The following is a 15,512-nucleotide window of genomic DNA, read 5'->3' as shown; positions in this document are numbered from 1 at the left end:
ATAGTATGTATTTGTGTGTAATTTTCTATACATTTTTTAATTTAAGAGTTTAATTATGAATGATAGTTTACTTTGTAAAAATGTATTTTTCACTAGCTGAACTTTATTAAACAATTTGAAAAAGTCGTGGGGCGTGGGGGTTGTATATTATACTCTGTAGCCACCACTATTTCCTGATCTAAATATTATTAATTTTTTTTCCAAATACACCCAGGCAAAGAGACAATAATTGCAATTTTGTTACCTACAAATAATTCTGTGCCGGTAGGCGAATGCAAGCTTTAGTAGATAAGCAAAATGGTTCTGAGTTGTGTTCTTCTGAGTGACCATTTTTTTTAAGTTTTTGGTTTCAGATTAGTAAAAATATAATTTTCATGTGTTTTTCAAGCCTGAATTACATTCAATAGGACTAATTTAACAATTTTCTGAGTTCTTGTAAATGTGACTGTGTACTAATTTTTATATCGTTGTTAGGTATTAGAATTTATTCATATTTTTCATACTAACACATTTACTTCATCAATATATTACTTAAACTAGGGAATTATTAACTGAATTTGGCTACATCTGGATCCATTTAAAATACATGTTTCAATAATTTTCTGACCAATTAGCTTAATTAAGAATCATAAAGGCCTATCTCAATCATTATAATTAGGTACTTAATAAATGCAACTTGAATCTAAATGGTTAGAGTTATTAATTGTCGTAGCTTTGATTGCTTTTACTACACTCCTGTATAATTAGTGCTTCTCTATGTTTCACACAATAAAGCTTTTCGGAGGTAATGACCCTAAAAACAGAGGGTGTGTCCAACATTTGTCTATTCCCACTCAGATTAACAATCTTTCAGTTTGTCAGGAACCTTCCATGGGTTCTAATATGCGTGGGTATTATATGAGAAGCGCAAATAAGTTTGAGTTGTTGCAGTGAGTCGCAGGTGTGCGTCCGTATTTGCTGGTATAGTCCGTTGGTTGACACTGAATTGAAATTTATTCTCGGATTAACGGCCAGAAATATACCCTACATTCTAGCCGGAATCATTCATGAACTGCAGACTGTTTGGCTTTCAGCCCGGCTGTAATTTCTAATTGAAATGTGGAAGATTAATGTGGGCAAATGTGGCCGTTTTACTATTTTCAGAAACGTTCCCGGTAACTGGTAACTCAAAAAAGTTCAATTTTACGTGTTGAGTAGTCAATTTATTTGCCCAGAGGTTTTAATAACATTCTCAACAAATGGTACTGATCCTTGTAAGAATGGTGAATTGTTTTTTGGCTTTGTTTTGACGGTTTTTGAGATATTTGTCCCCAAATTTGGAACGTGTGAGTTTGCTCCATGGAATACCTACATCATACCTACATCTTATCTTTATCAAATAACGTAGCTTATTTTAAAAATATTGAATTCTTTTAGAGAATACTGGACAAAGTTACATATGTTTACAGGCTGTCCGCGGAGACCCTTAACATTTTTGAGGGCCGATGGTTGAACTTCTTCCTATTATTCTTCAGCCACCCGTGTCGCAAGCATTGACCACTTTAACGTACTTCGATTCGTGGTGTAGTCCTTTTAAATTAGTATTCCCTACGTCCCCCGATCGAATACAATTAGAATATTTAAGGTCAGAAGCGGAAGTAGCAGTTATACTACCGGCAAAGAACTTTCTATAGTTTGTGTGGTGGTGGTACTACCTACGTAACTCTTTTACGCAAGTTTGCGTGAATTAGTGTGAACCCACCCTAGGATCGACAAATGTGATATAAACAAAAAAGGGCACTAAGGCCGGGTTTACATTTTAAAGCGTTGCGCGCGCGTCGCTAGTCGATTCGAAAATAGCGCGCGCTTTAAAAGCTCCCATCAGTCGCGTATTGCGTGTCGAATTTAGCGGTTTACGTTAATCTAAGGCCGAATCCCGATTAATTTTTTGTTTACGAGACGAAAAAAATTTATTAACATGTTCCGATTTACGCGATCTGTTAAGTGTTTCGGATAAGGACTTTTGGATAGCAAATCCTGAGCCGCATGGCGGATTTTAACCCATTTGGGGTAAGTTTACAAAAAATACAAGAAATTACTGTTTGCGTGTAACTACCCTCTTAAATTTACCATCAAACAAAAGGAGAGTCAAACTAAGCCCCTGACAAAGTTGTTTGAAGCATGTTTTGAACGAGGGTTAAAATTAGACTCCCCTTATAACTTTTATGCCATTTTGGTAACTTATTTACACACATACAAGAAATGTCCATAACAACATCGGTTACAACATAGTAAAAAACCATTGCATAATATAATAAACAATCATTTTTATGAATTATTGACTACAGCAATATTCAAGTGACTATACAGAGGGTTTTCTACTTTTTACAAGCCCATTTTACTCATTTATTATTTGATTAGTTAGAAGAAAGAAAAGAAAAATACAACTTTGATCAATATTTTCAAGTTCCTCTTCTAATTGACTGTTGTAATCTCTTTCCAAGTTTCATAAAACCCTACTAACCCATAACTTACTAGCAATTACTTTCCCTGATGTTTTTGGTATTTAAACTTATTTAGTATTTTTATTATTCACTTAAATTTGTTTTATTAATTCAGTTTAATTAATTTTGTTAATCTACTAAAATTACGGATTATATAGGATTCCGTGCTTCTGGTCTCCCTAGAAAGCTTATACGGATAGATATTTATTATTTTATTGAAATTTTTAAGAATATGTTTATAAGGCTAATGTAGACATTATACACAGGGTGTTGCAGAAAATTGTAGCGTGGTAAAGTTGATTTTAAATTATTTATGTTATTAAATTTTTGGATAGTTCTACTGTTTTTAAAAAGATTTGTCAAATGAATGACACATCTAGTGTGCATTATTTTCTGAGAAAATTGAAAATGTGGACATCTTCAAAACCTGTAAATCTTCTAGAAAAAATTTTATTTTTATTTTTCATGTAGGAAATAGCTAGCTAGTCTTCTAAAAGTTCAAATGATTGCAAATAAGTAGAAAATGCCAGAAATCCTATTGCAACCTTTATCGTTGCTATACTTGATCTCTGAATGCAAATATTTAGATTGAAACGAACCAGTCTGCTAAAATCAAATTAAATAGCGTAATATCCTGACACAGTCGTCCCAATTTCAGACACATCGCAAAACCGCACACAACATCCCGATTTTCCAACAAATTAAACGGGATTACGTTTTCGCAACACAAAAGCGAATTAAACACGCGAGAGTCTCTGCCAAAAGTGTTTTTACACCACTCGTCTTACGCACTAGCTTATGTCGGACATGAGAGACTCGTTTTGTTTCACTACATTACTCCTCACTCGCTATTCCACCAGAATTTAAATGGGTCAAACTTGTATATGGACTGGAAGTTTCCTCCCAAGCGGAATTATTAAATTGAGGTAAAAAGGTTGCACACACAACTCTCAAAATTGTGATTCCAGTTACTGCAGTCTTATAAAATGGAGTTGTATTAACGATCCAGTTGGTTTTCCTGGCGTTCCTTTTATTTCTCGTATATTAGCCGTAAAGGTGGCTCTCGTAATAAATCAAAATCAAAAACAGGACCGTCGGGACCGTACAATTGTCATTTGGCCTAATAAAAATAGAAAAGGTTTCTGGAGGAAATGAAAGCCGCCGTTACTTGTCGGGGTTTTTTGTTTCGACGGGCTTTGTTGAGCTGAAAAAGAAAAAAATACATGAAAGTAGTCAAAATTATTACAGTTTTAGTTATACAACAGGAGAAATCAAAATGAGTTAGAAAATTGAGTAGAGAAAAGTAGAAGAAAAACTAAAACTATGCGGAATCAAACTGGTTGTAGACACAGACCACAGAGCTGATGGTAAGAAGATGTACAAGAAGAACAAATATGGTAACAAAAAACCGAAAAGGGAAATAAATATAATTATAGTAACGAATACTGTAAATATCAACTCTACAGAGTGTTTCAGTATTGTACTACTCAACTAACATAAAACAACTTCAAATTCAGTTTTCGTTGACCATTTAACAATAATAAACAGTAAAGTGATAAAACTTTATTAACTCTCCTGCATTATTAGATGATAATGTGAGTTTTATCACTTTCAAAAGCAACCCGGTGTTTCATTTTAAGTATGTAAATATCCAGCAGGTAATTAGCATAGTAAAACACTAGAGACTTGGATGTGTACGTGACCTACGTTGTGACATAATTTAAGCTTTGTGTGTGGTTTTTGTGATAGCAAACCCTTTAAACGTACAAAATCCATAATTAAGACTGCTGAAATTTACATAGTAAATTAGGAATTTCTTGCTAGCATTCCCGAAATATCATCAAAGAGTATTCCATTTACAATTAATTAGGCTTTTAGTCGCCTAGTTAGTAGGTACAGTTCGGTTTAAATGTACTGCGAAGCAGCATAAAGTAAGTAGAATTACGAAGTCGTTTATAAGAGACCGTTTTGTTTGCTATTAGACGTATAAAGTTTAGTTGTTTCTGTGCGTTAGAAGGAAGAAGACATAACATTAAAGTTATAAAAGCCCTGCTATTTATTTAGCGAGTTGTTGAACTTTGCCTAACAAGATTTTATAGTTCTACAAGAGGTTTTTCCTCGCAAGGTGTGACTTTTTCACCTGTGAGCTTTCAACACTAGAACAATATTTTCCTATTGTCAGGCTCACATCTGGCTACCAAAAGCGACGCTAATGGATATTTTAAGCTTTTTAATGAACCGTTCCTGGAAGGTTTCCGACTTGAACACCGTGAAACTGAAAAACTGTTTTTTAATGCTTTTTGCGTGCAGGATTTGACACACTACGATTTAGTAACAGCGGCCCAAAGTGGTACGATTTCAAAGTAGCAAAAACCAGCCCAGAAAGTCTTATCTAGGCCCGAACAAAATCGGTTCTTTTCACAACTAACCATGCGAAAGCAGTTTAGAAAAACCTTTCTTATCTGGCCGGTACAGTGGAGTGTAAATATATAAATTTACACAGAACGATGAACGAATTTCTCACTTTTCTCATCCTGAAATGTGTTTAAGGGCTAGTGAAGAAATATTGCCCATTTATTTGACCTGGTTATCTCTTTGCTTTCAGTCAATTTTGTAAGTCTAAATTCTTAGAGATATCAATAAGTTTCCTGTACCTACCTGTACAATAAGTGTCCTAAAAAATCATTTACAAGTGCCAGAAGCCTCTAAGAATCATTTTGGAACTGTCATAAGTCTAAAGAAGCCATTTACACATTTTAGAGAGTTCTGAAACGTTTTTTCAATCATTCAACTTTGCCAATCTCTAAGAATTTTTTTGTAACTGTCAGAAGTCTAAAGAAACCAATTACAATTGCCAGAAGCCTCTAAAATGTTTTTTCGCCCATTCAGAATTGCCAGAAGCTTCTAAGAATCATTTTGGAACTGTCAGAAGTTTAGAGAAGCCATTTACAATTGCCAGTGAACTCTGAAACAACTTTTCAGTCATTCAGATGCCTCTCAGACTTATTTTGCAACAGTCAGAAGCCCAAAGAATCCATTTACAATTGCCAGAAGCCTCTAAGAATCATTTTGGAACTGTGAGAAGTCTAGGGAAGTCATTTACAATTTTCAGATAGTTCTGAAACGTTCTTTCAGTTATCCAAATTTGCCAGTCTCTAAGAATTATTTTGTAACTGTCAGAAGTCTACAGGAACCAATTACAATTGGCACAAGCCTCTAAAATGTTTTTTCGGTCATTCAGAATTGCCAGAAGCCTCTAAAAATCATTTTGGAACTGTCAGAAGTCTAAAGAAACCATTTACAATTTTCAGAGAGTTCTGAAACGTTTTTTCAATCATACAACTTTGTCAGACTCTAAAAATCATTCAGAATTGCCAAATTTAACCTGTTTCTATAACTTTACACCATTCTGATTTGTTGCTGATTTAACAACAAGTTTACCATACATTTTTCCTTAGGCTGTTAGGAATTAACCCAATCAGATCCGTCAGTCATATTTCCGTTTTCCCAAATTGCTCGTTGTATACCTGCTTCTGGTAGCAAATTGGTAAAATAGTTGATTGACAGTTTGAGGGATGTACGCTTCCGGCAAATTAAAGGTGGAAAGGATACGAATGTCAGGATCGCACCCTCATGCAGCAGATTTCCGGAAAATGAAAGATTCCCATCTCGTGAACTATTAAATCATCTAGAGTTTGTGCACCTGCCTCCTGTTTCATACACTATACAACATTTATAGATAAAAAAAAACTCGAGCGTGTGATAGGTGAGAAATTGGATGATTGTATAAAGTTGCTGACTGCAAAGTGAAATTGAAAAATGCCTCCTGAGGCTTTCATGCACCCCATCCAAAAAATGTGATACATGATAAGGGTGAGATACTTGTCGTCGGTTTGAGGAAGGACCATTTGTCATTCTGTCGACTATAAAAGTTGCCAATTTGGTCTACGAGAATTCTAGATTGTAATTTAAAAAACTAGGAATGTTTTCTGAAATTTTCCAATACACACGACACTCACCAACCAGTCTTTACGACCATCATTAGATGTAAAAATAACAATTTCACAATTTAACGGCTTTGACTTCCTTTCCTTGCTGTGCCCAAGCAAATCGCCAGACCCAAAACGGAAATGGGAAGCGTTCGACTACTTAACTTGACTGAAATTTGTGTTTGTTCAATATTTATATTTTGGGTTTTGTTTATTCATTATGTTGACCAAATTGGACCGATATTTACGATGTCCGGTCAAGTATTTGTAACACACATAATGTTTGATTTTGAAAATTCCTTTAGGATCGTTATATTACATTCTAGTAAAAGAATGTTAATAGAGACTTTGTAAAAGGTTTTTAATTGGTCCTATAAATACATTGTGGTATATCCTCTGTCTCGGAAATGATAGATTTTATCAACCTTTGAGAGACTCTAACAGTTTTTGGAATATTCCAATGCTTGGCGTTGATTTTGGTTTTGAGAAACTCACAAGTTTAAACACTTTTGTGGTAATGTGGTAAGTGTCTGGCAGTCTTGGAGACCAAATTTCCTCAAAACCTACAGTTTTGCAGGGTAATGCCTCTTGCAGATTGGTTAATGCCTTCTCGAAATATGAACTTATTGTTTTACAGTTTCTAGAGACTAAATCTTGTACAATTTTTTAATGGCTTGAAATTATAATATCTTGTTACATGAACATAAATTCAGATTCGATCATCAGTGATGTGAACCAAAACTACCAGTGTTGAATATATTTTTTTTTTAAGTACGAACTGTGGATGATAATATCATTGTCACGACGAATAACAATTTCATTCGAGATTGCCATCTTAATGGTTCGAAAGTCTTTGTTCTCACATTGCCTCTGTTATTATAACGGTTGCCTTTGAAATGGACGTAGGGCAAGAAACTCCATTACCACATAAGTTTTGTACGATTGGAATTCTTGTGGTTTAGTGCTATTCAAAACTACTACACAGTTTTATAGCAGTAAACCTAAATTTAACTTTTATGTATCTGGGTTGGGCCAATTTTCAACCAATTAACTGGTGTTTGATTAAAAAATATTTACGTCTGGATTTGTAAAATAGTCAAAATAATCTTTTCGCGAGCAAGTTAGATTTATACAGGCTGGCTTTGATTATCCCCCTGCAGTTCAGTTAATTTAAAGAGCTTTTGATCCTGAGGTTTGCCAATTAATGGCCAGTTTACCTATCGCTTGGCATATTTATCTTCTGAGTTTAAAATAAAGCATTCAAACAAGAACAAAAAGTAGTGTAGTCGAGACCTGCGACAGACGGAGGATATACCCTTGTGTCGAGTCATACAAGCGGCACGCTTTCACGCCAGATTTAGTTCCATGCGAATTTTATGTCTTTTACAAGATTGTCTTTTATGCACCATAAACTTGTGAACTAAAAGGCATTTGACCTCATCAACATGCAAAACAATAGGGAACCAGAAACCATATCTTTTAATTTAAGAGTCTACAGAGATTCAAACGATAAACGAAGTCCATTATTTAATTTGTACGGCCACTCGGAGATTCTCTCTGGCGACCATTATGTCACTGTTAAATGAAATTACTGTTCTCGTTACTGTATACCACTTGGATCAGGAAGTTTAGACGTGTTTGAATTGAATTAAACAACAAAATTTAGCTCATCCAGGTGATTTTAGATTAAAAAGAGGCTCCGTGACGACGGAATTTGAAGAGACTTTTTAAATTAAAAGTGCCTTGGGGGGGCCCTTAACAAGCAGTGGCCCTTCCGAGTTATTATTGACTATATGGGTCAAGTGGTTGCCTGCTGTGGTGACTTGAGATGGGTATTTCGAGCGTTTTATTCTTTATTAAGTGTTTTTTTTTTATTTAACTTAGACCGTTCTTGAGTGGCATTAAAAAGTCATGAGAAACGTAAATTGTTTGCTAATAAGTTATCTTACACATTATCTACTAAAAAAATAACTTAACCACCCTGTATAATACGGTTCTGTATACCATTACATGGCATGTTTTGCTGGTTTTAAGACAAACCAAACCATTAAGAGCATTGTTTGCGACGACGAAATCATTAGGCATGAAGATATTCAAGGATACCGTAATTACCACCAGCCGAAAAAAAATAACAATGCCTGATGGTTACCACAAATTGGTGTTCCCAGTAAATTTGTTCGGTTTTTAGTACTATGACGTGATGCTGGGTTAACAACCTTTGAATCTTTAACAATTTTATCAACTTGCTTATATACAGGGTGGTCCAGTTTTAAGTGTCAATAATTCACCATTTGATAGCTAATCAAAAAATAAGTTGACTTGCATTATGTCATTTTTCTGAAAAAGGTTTCCTAAGAAAGATACAGTCCTCCAAATTTCAATTTAAAAAATCGTTTTATAGTTTAAAACTGAACATCCAAGACTTGTGAAAGTCCAAATTTGTACTGAATAGTCTAACAACCTTTTTACTACTAGGAATGGTCTTATGATTCGCTTTCTCAGACTGCCATCCTAGTTGAGTGTCTGAAACTGGCATTCAAGAACTAAAAAAAGTCCGGAAATCAAGATAAAGATTGTATTGTGCATGAAACTCATTTTTTACTACTAAAAATAGTATAAAAGTTGACTTTTAATGCTAGAACTGACTTTACTAGGACTAAAGAGAGTCCAAAAGTATATTTTCAAGACTTTAATTGGTGTACAACTCAATTTTCTGGACTGGACAACAAGTCTAGAAGTAAATTAAATTTTCGGACTATTTTATTTCTAAAAATTAGTTCTCAAGACTATTATTGTAGCATTTGGTACCAACATTTTTTACTTTTATTACTGAAGAAACTTGACTTTTGGAAATAGTCTTAAACTCGATTTTTAAGTCTTAAAAAGCACTAAAAACAGTCTGAATTTCTTAGAGATGCTACAATTTATTGCACCTATGAGTGTAGAAGTCAATTTAATAGTGAAGAAGCTTGAAATAACATTTTCAAGATTATGGTCAGTGGACAAACTGGCTTTTAGGCGTGATAAGTCAAAAATTTTGTAAAGATAGTCTTGAAACTCGATTTGAGGCACTGAAAACAGCCTTAAAACACTAAAAACAGTCTAGTTTATTAAGAAATATCCGAATTTTTAGCACTGAGGTGTCTAGAAGTCGATTTAATAGTGACAAAGCTTGGAATGCCATTTGAAGTCTATGAAGAATGTAAAAATTGTTTTTTAAGTTTGCTATGTCAATAACTTGGTGAAGATAGTCTTGAAACTCGATTTTCCAAGCTGAAAGCTGTTTTGAAGCACTAAAATAGTCCAGAATTCGAAGAAAATGAAAAGCAAAGTAAAAAGCACGAAAAGTTCGTTTTCAAGACAATTTTCATGAATCTAATGTTAATGTCCTGCATCTAAGACTATTTTCAAGACTAAAATATTGAAATGAGTCTTCAAATTATGAAAACTTACTTCAAATGCAAATTTTAAGCTTCTGATATCACTTTTCATTAGTAGAAGTATTTTTTAAACTTCTTAAGTGAATTTTCCGTTTCCAAGACAATTTTTAAGTTGGGTTGGGTTAGTTTTGGGTCTTTGACCGTAATGAATGTCATCTTATTTTTCGATTGGCTATCCATTGGTGGATTATTGACATTTAAAACTTGATCACCCTGTATTAACAGAATTTTTTTATTATTTTAGGGGAGGATCAATACCTGCACCCCATCAGTGTTTGTGGTCCTAATGGTCGTAATCACCTCAGTTCTTGCCTCGATTTGCCCAGACAATCAGTACCTGAATGCGCATCGTCAGACCTGCATGAATTGTACAGAGTGTTGGCAGGGAATGGTAGTGTTACGACCCTGCGAGCCACACAGAGACACTCATTGTGGTCCCATTAGTGATTTAAGTAATCTGCTGGTCAAGCCTCGCAATCCGCATCGGCATCATCACGAAAAATATAACCTAACGAAGTACCAACATAAAAAGTACGTATTAATTTTATAGGCAAGGTTCTAAAGTTCTTAGTCTTTAATTACTATTAGTACTATCAAGATTATTATCATCCTGAAGATGAGATTTACTCAAATCTCCCTCACCTCCTAGTTGCATGATAATATCATCATAACTGGCATCCATTTCACCCTGACCATTCATTCTAATATTCTAGTAAATAAAGAAAATTTAAATAAATAAGCTTGAATAAAAATTCTATAATAGGGATGCCAAGTTATTTTTAAGGTAAATAACTAAACCTATCTAACTTACTTTCTACCTAAAAATCCTGCTTCTAAATATATCATTGAAACTACAAATGTCTTTAATACAAAAAATTACAAACTACTTACAACTAATACTCTTCGTCAAAGAGTCCAAATTGTCCAAAATAAACCGTCAGTTGACCAATCTTCTTCTTTTCCGTTGAGGTGGATTTTTAACAGCCGGGAGGCCTCCTCGGTTATCGATTTAACCACTTCTGGAATAGGTCCTCTATCACAATCTGCTCCATGTCATAACGTGGACTAGTCGGTACAATTGCTGGTAGCACTCGGTATTACACCCAGTAACTTTCGTTCCGGAAGGAAAAAGCTTTCTCAGATCCCCTGATCTTCAATAGTTTGATTTTTGCTCGAATTTTTTAGAAAACTGACTTTCCAGCTCTCATTAAAAGTCTCTCTTGACAATCAACAAACAAAACCTTTTTTCCCACCTTCTACCTCCACGTACCACTTTTTCCACCTCCTTTGAAGTTCATCAAGTAATACTGTTAATTTTCTTAATAACTACATACAATCCTACTAAAACTAACTATAATGGTAAACACTTGACATCCCTACAAAAATGTACCTTTTCTATAAATTAAATAAATAAATTTTCTTTATTATCTTGAAAAAAAAATCCTTATTTCCAAGACAGTACCTTTCAAATTTGAGACAAATCAAAATAAATGTTTCTCCTGGTTTCCATTAACTTGAAGTCAACTGCCAATTGTTTAAAATGTACCTATTAATAGTTCAATAGTATGTTTGTAATGATTTACATTTAAAACTAACAAGGTGTGACGAAACGAACCTATTTTTGCTGTATACAAAATTTCTAGTAAAGATTTTTTAGCCAGAACTGATTAAACATGCAATAACTGTCTAGAACTCCACAATTTTTGGATGTCAAGATAGATAGATATAGCTTGGACGATTTTGCAAGAACCTCTGCTTTCTGAACTTATTACCAAATGTTGGCTAAACAGTAATGGTGAGGATTTATCTAGAAAGAACCACTACTAAACATACAACTTGTATGGTTTGGCTTTTATAAAATAATTATGCCTTATAAGGTATCATCAACTTGAAATGTTACACCAAGTTAGATTAATTGTCAGTTACTTACGAAACCGTTTGTAAAATGTATGACCTCCTTATTACTGTCCATAAATCTTTTTAAGACAGTAGGAGAAACGATCAGATTCCATCTCGTTCTTTTTCGGCTCGAAACTTTCCTTTTCACCTCGAGTTTCATAAGGTCAGAGTGTTTTTTTCTGATTAGTATCGTCTCCAAGCGTAAACCATCGATAATTCCCCATGAATAATCGAAAATCGATTCTGCAATTATTGCATTGTCAGTCGACGAGTCGTACACGTAACCGATCAGTTCGATTTGAACAAAAATCACAGTTGGAAGTGGGTCAAACTCCAACCCATTAGACTGGTATGACTGCTGGTATATTAGTAGGACCATTTAGAATTGCATGGACGATTTAGTTGGAGGTGCGCGTTCTGAATGCTAAAATCGTAGTGGGAACAACCATGCCCACGATTCTAGCGAAAGTGATGTAAGTCGTTTGATTTTGGAGCGCCGTATTTAAATTTTCTAATTAATTATTACTAAATTAATTTGTGTTTTACTTCCAGACATGGATCTGAAAAAAGTGGCGGTGAACCCTCTACGGCGGCTTTGCAGCATGCCGCCAGTTTTGAGGCTCCATTTTCCAGTGCCGAAACCCTCGTTTGGGATTGGCAGGCGATAGCCCTAACTTCAGGAATTTTCGCGTGTGTTCTATTTTTTTTCGTGATCACCCTGTATTCGTTGCATCAGGCTAGACAGTGGCGCAGATTGAAGGAAAATTTCGAAGCTGGTAAGTAATTTTTTTGTGGTAATACAGTTACAAATCTTTAGTAAATCTGAGTATAACTAGAAGAAACTAAGAGTCAAATTTATTAAATAATAAAAGTAGTTATGAATACTTCATGTTAACATAATGGGATTTTCTAGTATTTTACTAAATTGGTTTACCCAAACAATCAAAATTTTGGAAAAACCCTGTTTTAAAATGTGCAAGCATTCTGTTAAACGTAAACATTTCTTCAAACTGAAAAATAATTAATTATTCAAGTTTTTTCTGGTAAAGTAATTAATTTTATTAGTCAAGGTACAACTTCGATCCAAGCATAATGTTTAATAAATTAATTTGGTAGGTGAAATAAACAAATTAACAATTTTACACTTTAACACCATGTATGCGGATTGTTAATTCACATTTTACCGATTTAACGGTTATTCTTAACTTAATACATTATATGTATTATGTCCATTTTTTTTCTTAAAATTGTCACGTGACTGTTTTCACTGTAAAACGAGTTAACGTGACTTTAAAACTGTTAGTTTTACCTCCATTTGCATCATCGAACTTCAAGCCTAGCTTAAGTTAAGCGTGGTCCAGACTGTGACTTTATACAACTGTTTTCTACACAGTCTGAACCACACTTAACTTAAGTTTGGCTTAAAGTACGGCCGATCAAATGGGGGTAAACTGAAAAACGGTCACGTGACCCTCCAATTAACATTTTGACATTTAAAACTGTCACGCGACATTATGAACTCTATTTTTAAGACGTGAACTTTAAGAGTTATTTAACCAACGAGTATTAATAAAAGCGATTAATAATCGAAATAGATTAATAAAATCTCAATAAAATTGAGATTATTAATCGGTAATTACGAGTAATACAAAATTTTTCCGTGGACTGTAGTTTATAATCCTAAAAGTTTGAAAAAAAACTAGTTGTCAGCTGTATACGCGACAAAGCACCGCCCTCTATACTAGAAAGCCTAAAATGTCACTTTTAATGGCGGCGTTAGCGGTTTTCGTTTTATACACAAACGTATGCAGATGCAGTAAGAAATATGTATTTTTTTTATTATTTCGTGTAGTTGATTGCAAGTTGTGAGCAAAAAATAAAAAAAAGGCACTTTTGGTGGATGTCAAGTAAAGAATGTGAGTCTATTTCTCTCTGTTTAATGCAAGTAAAAAAGATAGAACTATACTATAAGCGTATTTGGTTGTCTATGATAAAATCATTCGAGCACTCTTTCGATCCATGATTTCGGATCCAAAACCGTTCTGATCTAAAAATCACATGACATCATAATTATAAAATGAGATAGAGTTCACGTGACTTTTGAATCATAACGCGTTTAGATCGATCCGAAATCACAAACCGAAATAAAACGGCTAATGGGACTCATTAATGAACAATTTTGCGTTGTTCGTTATCGTCCATTAAAAAAGGCTGTTAATACACGGTCGACGGAAAAATTAAATTTGATGATTGAAAATGTCACGTGTCTATTTTCATCTTAAAAAGAGTCACGTGACTTCAAACAAATATCAGTTAAAAAACTTCAAAACGGTCACGTGACCTCTTAAATATGATTTCGCCATTTTGATATCGAGAAAGCGTCGTTAGATCTTTAAAAATAAATTTGATAATTGAAAATCGTCACGTGGACATTTTCTCTGTAAAAATAGCCACGTGATTTTAAAAATATTATCACAACGATCACCTGACCATTCAAATAATATTTTGACATTTAAAACTGTCACAATTTTTTTAAACTAATTCTATTTCGACTACGCGTAGCTCCGTTATTTAAGGAGCTACAAAAAAGTGTAAACAAGGTAGTTGTAGAAAATTTCATCCTCTATAAGATTGTATTAAGGTATTTTTGCATTTAAGGACCTCCTTAAGGAGTTACAAGGCAAAAAGTGAGAGGGTGTACCAAACTGGTTCCCTCTCCCTCAAAATTCAGCACTCCTCTGTTTTTTTTTTAAGGTTAGAGAATTTGCATTAAAAATAAAAAGTAATTGTACACCACAAAAAAATTAGAAAGTTTCCTACTGGAACAAAAATCTAACAAAACCCATAATCTTTCCTTCTAAATGATCCGTGACTAAGATCCGCACACATCCGCCTTTACCATTTCGTTCAATTAACTTTTTCGAACAGTTTATTTGATAAGCAACCGACCTTTAAACCAGTAATTGATGTTTGTTAAGCAATGTTTGCTGTTGACTGCAATTTCCGTATTGTACGAAAAAAATAACAAAAACGATGAACTTATAGAGGATTTCAGTAAAGTTATAGAAAAGAGATTGATATTCCCTCAATCATGGCTAAACTTGTTTTTTCTTTCTTAGTCTTTAAAGAAATCCGGTGTGAGTGAATGATACGAAATAATCGTATTTAAGCTACTTTAATTGGCTTCGTTTAAAATTTTCCTTGTAAATCCTAGTTTTCTAAAGCGGCTTTGTCTCTCAACTGGAATCTCATTAAATTTTGTTTACGGCTTTACTTTTGTTAGAAAAACAGCTTAGGACGACGAAATTAATTAGAGAGTTGTGCCATAATAATTTATACTGCTACATTATTATTATCAAAAAGGAAATTGGGGTGTATAAGTGGAAATTGATAGTAAAAAATAATTCATAATAATGTTTTTAATAGTGTTTGCTTCTTGAAAATTGATTATAACAAGTTAAAACAGTCAATAAATCATTACAGATTAATAATAACTCAATTTTAATTAATATCCTTAAAGCATTAATTAAGTTTGTCTGGAACAATCTCCTCACTTTTTAATTTGTTTTTAGTGAATCAGACTGGAAACGTCAATAAATTGATTGATTCATTTATGTTTGCTTTGATTTTGTTGTTTCATTATATTCTGTCTTTCTTTAATTCATTTATTTTGTAATGATTGTAATTTTTCTGAATTCTAG

General features: G+C 33.7%; 1 protein-coding gene across 2 annotated transcripts in view; it reads left to right on the top strand.

The window, feature by feature from the left end:
- Window positions 1-1,858: 1,858 nt before the first annotated feature.
- The window catches only part of wgn (Tumor necrosis factor receptor superfamily member wengen), a 31,457-nt gene continuing 17,803 nt past the window's right edge, over window positions 1,859-15,512 (top strand). For both annotated transcript variants that reach the window (XR_014179600.1, XM_081988990.1), the window contains exons 1-3: window positions 1,859-2,049; window positions 10,157-10,443; window positions 12,364-12,587. Coding sequence is in view for 1 of the 2 variants with exons in the window: in XM_081988990.1 (XP_081845116.1) it covers window positions 2,026-2,049; window positions 10,157-10,443; window positions 12,364-12,587 (535 nt within the window). In the remaining variant the exon portion in view is untranslated. The remainder of the gene's footprint in view (window positions 2,050-10,156; window positions 10,444-12,363; window positions 12,588-15,512) is intronic.

The sequence above is a fragment of the Ips typographus genome, linkage group LG11, assembly GCF_016097725.1.
Source record: "Ips typographus isolate SLU linkage group LG11, UJ_Ityp_2.0, whole genome shotgun sequence".
Taxonomy (NCBI): domain Eukaryota; kingdom Metazoa; phylum Arthropoda; class Insecta; order Coleoptera; family Curculionidae; genus Ips; species Ips typographus.
The sequence above is the reverse complement of the archived record's forward strand: the minus strand, read 5'-3'. Positions and strand labels throughout refer to the sequence as shown.